This window comes from Zingiber officinale, chromosome 4B (genome assembly GCF_018446385.1).
Source record: "Zingiber officinale cultivar Zhangliang chromosome 4B, Zo_v1.1, whole genome shotgun sequence".
NCBI classification, from domain to species: domain Eukaryota; kingdom Viridiplantae; phylum Streptophyta; class Magnoliopsida; order Zingiberales; family Zingiberaceae; genus Zingiber; species Zingiber officinale.
The window spans coordinates 140,470,849-140,478,654 of record NC_055993.1 but is presented as its reverse complement, the minus strand read 5'-3'; the positions used below and the strand labels follow the sequence as shown (position 1 = coordinate 140,478,654).

Sequence of the window (7,806 nt, the reverse complement as noted above, 5' to 3'; positions counted from 1 at the left end):
TTATAGAAGTGACCATATTGGCATAGCGAGTAGGTTGCCTTATGGTCATTTTTCCTTAGTGCAAAATATTTATGTTGCCATGGAGATTTTATGGTTTGAACCTCTTCTTCATCTGGTTGTTAAGGTTCTTGGATTTGAAACTCTTCATCTACTATAGAAGAGTCATCATCATTCTTTTTATTAGCTGGGACAATTCTGTTACTGTCAAACTCCACCTGTTTGGTAGTACCTGCAATATTTGTTTAGAAGCCACCTTCCTAAATATGATAGATTCATCAAAAGTGACATCCTTGTTGAAGATTACCCTCATTGTTTCTGGACACTAAAGACAATAGCTTTTAACATCTGAGGTGATTCCCTTCTTTGCTTTTGGATCCAACTTTGACTTCTTAACATGAGAGTATATGGTGGAACTAAACATATGTAATAAATCATAATCTATAGCAGGTTCTCCAGACCACTTCAATGACATTTTACCATTAATAGTAGCCGACGGTAAACGATTAACAAGGTGACAAGCATATACCAAAGTCTCAACTCAAAATTCTTTATTTAACCCAACATTAGACAACATACACCAGACCTTCTCCAGTAATGCCCGGTTCATACATTTTGCCACTTCATTTTCTTGTGGTATATTTCTTATAGTGAAGTGTCCAACAATATCTTCATTTTCACATACTTGAAAAAAATATCATTTTTAAATTCTCCACCATTATTTATACATAGACATTTGACTTTTCCATTTGTTTGAATTTCTCCACTATTTTTTCCATTAAAGAAAAATTCCCAAAATCTCATCCTTCATCTTCATTGAATATACCCAAAGTCTTCAGGAAAAATTATCAACAAAGATAACATAATAGTATTTTCCTCCTAAAGAAGAAGTCTTGGAAGATCCTTATACATCTAAATGAACAAAATCCAAAATGCACTCGGTATTATGGATTGTTGTACCAAATTTTACCCTTGTTTTCTTTCTTTTGATGCAATGCTCACAAAACTCCAATTTGCAAGCCTGTACTCCTTTCAATAAGCCTTGATCTATCAACAATTTTAAGGATTTTTCTCTAACATGCCCCAAATGCATATGCCATAATCTGGTTGCTTCTAACTCTTGTTCATCAGTAGAAGTTGTTACTGTTGATGTCCCAACAATCATACTACCTAAAAGATATTACACATTATTTCTTTTATGGATTCCCTTCATTATCACAAGTGCACCATATATGACCCTCATTATCCCATCTTTCACCCTTACCTCGAAACCTTTGGACTCTAAGGTTCCTACATAGATGAGATTGCTTATCAAATCCAGCATGTAATAAACACCTATTAAGGTTCTGACTGATCCATCCTGGTTCCTCAAGCAAATTAAACCAATCCCATATGTGTTAAGAGGGAAATTACTTGTTGTGTAGACAACTCCACCTCTTAGTTCTTTAAAATCAGAAAACCTCACTCGATTGGGGGACATATTGTAGGATCGGAAAGAGCGCTAGAGAGGGGATGAATAGCGATCGTCGAAAATTTGATTTTAAAAACAAAAATGCAACGGAAGAATAAAGAGTAATGCTAACATGACCAAGTTTTTACTTGGTTCGGAACGTTCGGCGACTCCTACTCCAAGGCTCGCACTCGTCGAGTGCTTTCGTTGGGTAATCCACTAATAGTTCGAAATTGGTTACAAGTTGCAAGTACAAGAACTATATAAAAAAGATTATTGATAATAAAAAAACTAATTAATGCTGAAGTTTGGTTGTCAGTGGAGCGTAGCATCGTTGCGGGAGCCTTTTGAGAGCACCGAGCAACAGAGAAAATCATTACAGTTGTTGTTGTTAAGTTCCAGGTTGAAGTCCTTTATATAGGTCCACTCCGGGCACCTGGAACCCCTCTAGATGTCTGGACCACGTGGCTCGACCAATCGACACGCTCCACGTCATCTTGTGGATGAAGTTTCTGTTGGTGCGATTAGCACTAACAGTCTAACTCAAGTTTTGATGAATGACAAAATAAGTTAAGTTAGTCTCATTGTTATCTAACACTCTGACCGAGTGTGCAGGAGAAGCCCAAGTAGGTCTACGGGCTGACCTGATGTCTGGCACGAAACCCAGCTAGGTCGACGGGCTGATTGGATGGTTGGCACGAAGTCTAAACGGGTCAATGGGCTGACCAGACATTTGGCACGAAGTCCAGCTAGGTCAACGTACTCACCGGATAACTGGCATGAAGCCCAGACGGGTCGAAGGGCTGACCGGATGTCTGGCAGGTAAGGAAAGGTAAGTCACTAGAGGGAAGTGACTGTGAGAACGTCTTCCCGGGAAGGGAACATTAGGCATCAATCTGACTTAGACCCATTTCGGATATCTAAGTCAAAATTGTGACTAGATTCCGGTTTCGAGGAGACAAAATCTAGCTAGTACTCTACTTGTTAATTTTAAACTGTGCTAACACTTTATTTTGCAGGATATATATATCGTGTGTTTGCCTCCGGACTAATGTTTTCTTGCAGGAAGGAAGTTGCTGGAAAACCAGGGTACGGGCGCCCGGAGGCAAATTTTATCCCCCAACGAACCTCGCCACGTGGAGCATCCTGATTGGGTTGGCTACGTCATATTCAGGGCGCTTGAAGGGATCCGGACGCCCTGAACCTCCTATATAAGGAGGGTAAAGGCTGAATCTCAACACAATAATGAAACAACTCACAATCTGCTCTCTTATGCTTCTACAACGGTGTGAAAGCTCTCTGACAAGTGCTAGTTTGTTTTGTCTTTCTTTTGTTATTGTCGGTTTTCTTCGCTAATTAATTCTTGTACTTAGTTTGTAATAAACTCTCGAATTATTAGTGATTGCCCATCGAAAGCACCCTTGCGTGCGAGCCTTGGAGTAGGAGTCGCCAAAGGATCCGAACCAAGTAAATCATTGTGTTTCCTTTGGCTTGTCTATTTTTTTGATGCGTACGTATCTCGATAATTTTTAAATCGCTATTCACCCCTCCCCCCTCTAGCGAAACTCTTTGATCGAACAGTTTCAGGTCCGGGCGCCTGGACCGAGTCCGGGAGCCCGGATTGCTTGGGCGCCCGCGACCCCGCCTGGGCTAGCTTGCTCTGGGCGCCCAGACTCCTTCCGGGCGACCGAACCCCTTTTCTTCAGCATCCTTCTCCCTGCAATTAAAGGTTAGTCTGGGTAATAAAAAATTATATCTACCCTGCAAAACAAAGTTAGCACAATATAGAAGATAGGGTAGTAATTAGATCATATCTCCTCGAGACCAGAATCTAATCAAGATCTCAACTTAGATTTCCCAAATGGATTTAAGTTGGATTGGCGCCTACAATTCCCTCAATGGGGAACGCGTCCTCACTGGATCTCTCCTCCAGTTGCTTACCTTCACTTACCAACTATAGTCTCTCGACTTGCTTCTGACCCACCAGGTCTTCTCATCAATTGTCTAGGTCTGCAGGCCCAACATGACTTCAGCCGGTTGTCAGGTCCCGCGGCCCCAATCGAACTTCTCGCCAGATATTGGGCCCCATGAATCTATCTAGACTTTACACTAGCTACCGAGCCTCGTAGACCTAGTTAGATTTCAGCTTGGTGTCAGATCCGTTAGACCAGTCAACTTTGCTCACTTGGTAGAAACATTAGACAACCAACACATCTAACTTTAACCTATTTGTCATACATCAAAACCAAATGATTACTGTAACCTGTACCAACAATCTCCCAATTTTTAATGTAGTGACAACCCAGGTTAAAGTTTAAAAAAAATGTAATAAGCATAAAGTGTTTTGAAAGTTAGTTCAATTTTTCTAATTTAACCTATTATCCTTTCCTTTTGGCATACATCAAAAAAAAAAAAATGAAAGACATAATGCATAAAAAAAGTAAGAAAATATTACAAGTTGAGAGTGTCAAGCAAGTTTCAAAGAATTATGGCCATGTTAAATAAAAGCTTAGGTTCATTTGAGGGAGGAGCAAATATTTTAAGAAATTTACAAGTAAGTTTTTAAATATTTCAAAAGTAATAACTTTTCAAGATTTCAAAGGTAAATCTGTGTTTCAAAATGTTTTTCAAAGTTTTCTAAGTAAGACTTGTAAGAGAAATGTTTAAATAATATTTTTAAAGGAAATTTAAAGAGGCCAGGATAAGGCATCGGTTATGTTACCATATTCACCCTAAATCCTAAACCCTAAACTCTAATCCCATCCGATGGCCCCCCCTCCCCAGGGCCAGAGTACGTCACCGTATTCATCATTTATGTTACTTTATTAGTCCATTATTTATTCGGCTGCTTATATATTTGTGGAACTCGCCTCGGGCATCGGGGTATCAAGGACTGGGGCAACCCGGTCACTGGTTATATGTACTGTTGACCAGAGGACTTCGGATGTCTTGGTCAACACAGAAGACAGCTCACCATCCGGGTCATGGAGATGAGGTCAACATTCCAGACATGTCACATCGGAAGTTCCGTTTTCTCAAATTCTCGACAGGATCAATAGTTAATTATTATCAATGATTTATTGATTAACTTTTACTTGACTTAATTGAATAATTTACTGCTTATTTTATTAAAACAACTTATATTTTATATTAACTGATTGAGTTAATAAATGAAAGTATTAGTTTTAATTTTAAATTTTATATTAACTCATTCAACTCATATTCATTTACTCTCCGGGTCGCAATGACTCAAGCAGTGTCATGACCAGCTCATCGATCATTAGAGGGCACCCCTGGGCCGGTGTACGTTCTTTATTCTTCTTCTATACGTATTTCATTACTCTGCTATTTGTTTTGTTCTTTATATATTCGTTGGATCTGCCTCAAGCATCGGGGTATCAGGGACCGGGGCAATCCGGTCGCTGGCTGCAGGTTCCGTTGACCAGAGAACTTTTGACGACTTGGTCAACATAGAAGGCAGTTCAGCATACCCCCCCCCTCCTCCCTCCGAGCCATAGCGATTCGGTCAATATTCTTGCCACATCACCCCGACAACCCATCTGGCTCAACTATCTGACTCAATTTTTGGATAGGATCACATTACATAAATTAATCTATTCTCCCAAGTAATACAACCAAATTCCGTCAAGTAATACCATCAAGTTCCGAGCAATATGGCAAAGTTCTCCCAATTAATAGGACAAAGTTCCTCTATGCATCAGAACAAAGTCCCACCGAGCATTGGAATCTACTTCTACTAAGCATCGTAATATACTTTCACCAAATACTAAAATCAATTTTTCTTAATAATAAGCTCCGAAGTTTCTAGCTATCAAGACGTGATACTTGATGAATCTTGATGAATGGGAGAGAGTATAACAGACTCCCAGAAGACTCGTCTTCACCAACGTAACTTACAGTAAAAAATAGAGAGACGCATTACATCTTTTCTGATAACTATATAAACACTAATGATAAGTTCAAAAGTAGTTGGTCTTCTTATTCTCGCAAGTAATGGCTTTTACTGATGACTGACATAAGTATCGAAAGAGGAAAAGTCGACCCAAACTTTAATTTATGTTACATCTCAAGGTGTGTAGGTGTGTGATCTCACGAATTGAAATGTTGAAGTAAACTTTCACAAGAGGAGGAACCCAAGCAATGAGAAAAATAGACAATCAAATCGCTTAAAAAAAATAAATGCATTTATTTAATGTCGGGGAAGCTGTTGATCGAACGTACAATTTGAACATAATTCTGATACTCGAAGCAATATAGTTATTTGCTTTATTTATTCATATATTTAGAGCGAAAAGACGTTGGAAATTATTTTCCTCTGTGTATATTAATATATATATTATAGTTTATTCATGGTTTGGCCGGCGGCGACGGCTGGAAGCTGGGAATCTGAGGGAGGCCGATCATCGCCGATGGCAAAAGTGGCTTTGGCGGCTGGAGCGACGGCGTCGGCGTCTGCATCTTGGGCGGCAGGAAAGGGATTGGAGGGAGGAGAGACGACTTCGATGGCAGCAGTGGGTTGGACGCCAAAAGCGACGCCGACGCCGTCGTCGGCGTCCTCTTCTTCCGCGGCAGGAAGGGAATGGGAGGCAGGCGAGACTTGGACGGCTTCAGTGGTTTCGTCACCAGACGCGACGGCGTCGGCGTCCTCTTCTTCCGAGGCAGGAAGGGAATGGGAGGCAGGCGAAACTTGGACGGCTTCAGCGGTTTCGACACCAGAAGCGACGGCATCGGCTTCGAGGGCAACCCTGGCTTCGGTGGCAGAAGCGACGACGACCTGGGGGGATTGGGAGGCCGGATAGACACCGGCGGAAGAAGCGACGGTTTAGGCAGAGGAATGAAGACGGTCAAGTGCCTGGCGGCGCTAACAGAGGAGCAGAGGAAGAAGAGGAAGAAGAAGAAGAAGAGGAGCAGCGACAGGACTCTGACTTCCATTAATTATCGTTCTCAGAGGAACTCAATCGATCGAACAGTCGGTGGGTGTGGTTTGTTCGATTCCTAGCTCTGCATTTATACAGAGGAGAGTGGCGTTGGATCGCCGGAACAGAGCAGCAGGAAGAGGAGCAAACGCTCATGACTATTTATTATTATGATTATTATTATTATTACTTTTTTCAATAAAGAATTTCTGTACGTAGTTATTTATTTGGTGACGGGTAGATTACTCAGTCCGTGAGTACCTGCACGTGTCGATTAATTATTAAAGCATTTATGATAAGCCAAATCATTAACCGTTGAAATTCTTATTTAATTAACAGCATTAGCGAAGTGCTAAAAGAGGACTAAAGTTTGTTATGGAGAATGACATTTATTTAGGTGAAGAAAATTAATTGCTTTAATTATTGTACTTAAGATGTCTGGTACGAATAGTTTTAGTCTCGAATATTTTTTTTTTAAATTATTTTCAGAATTTAAAAATGTTTAGTGGATAAAGAATCATATAGTCAATGCAGGTTTGAATGGGCTGCTTGGGTCGATCGGTGGTTTAAAGGATAATTATAAAGAATTTTTTTATTCTGCCCCTTATATGGGAGCTCTTCAGGTCATGAGTGACCAAACTCTACTTTCAATGTAGCCCGGAGATCTATCATTTTTGGAGTGTAAATCACAACGACAGATAATTAAATAATTCGTCATTATTAGCGACGGCATATTTATTTATCCGTCATTAATAGTGACGGATTATTTAATAATTCATCACTAGTCTATATATTTTGTCGATGGAAAAAGCAATTTATGACAAATTTAGCCACGGATTTGTCCATTGTTATATTTGGGATATTAGGAATCTTGCACCTAATCTCTTACTTATGCGAACATTGCTTGCTTGCTCCGACAATCGGCTTGTCCTCCTCCTTGTTCTTCGCCTCCAGCCTGCTCTGGCCAAGCAGTGCCACTGTCGTAGTGAGAATTGCCTAGTCACGGCCAGCAATGTTGCGACCTGCAGTGTCGTGATCGCGGCGAGCTTTAATAGGGTGAAAATATAATTAAGTTTATATAATTCGAAAATATAATTATCATATTTAGACTATTAATAATATTTGTCCATATTGATATTACTTGCATGATTAACCATATGTATATTAGTTGCATGATTAATCATGTTTGAAAATATAATTATATTTTCTTTGACATGATTAATCATGTTGAAAATTTTATTCTCGTTAGGATACAATGTATATAAACAAGGCCTAGATGTACAATAGGTTAGATAATGAATTTATCAGTCAAGGATTTTTACTAGGATTGAAGAGTTTGTGAACTTCGCTAAGTCTCATTCAGAATGTTTGAATGATGTCGAGTTAAAGTGTCTGATCCTGTCCGAACCAGAAGTCAGCAGA

At 39.9% G+C, this 7,806-nt stretch overlaps 1 protein-coding gene across 1 annotated transcript; it reads right to left on the bottom strand.

The window, feature by feature from the left end:
• Positions 1-5,815: 5,815 nt before the first annotated feature.
• On the bottom strand, positions 5,816-6,400 carry LOC121978777 (proline-rich receptor-like protein kinase PERK2). The gene has a single exon (XM_042531072.1). The coding sequence runs from the start codon at positions 6,398-6,400 to the stop codon at positions 5,816-5,818; it is 585 nt and encodes a 194-aa protein (XP_042387006.1).
• Positions 6,401-7,806: the final 1,406 nt, after the last annotated feature.

Bases quoted from the DNA above. Each gene is read 5' to 3' on its own strand.
- LOC121978777 (XM_042531072.1), bottom strand. From the start codon at position 6,400: ATGGAAGTCAGAGTCCTGTCGCTGCTCCTCTTCTTCTTCTTCTTCCTC.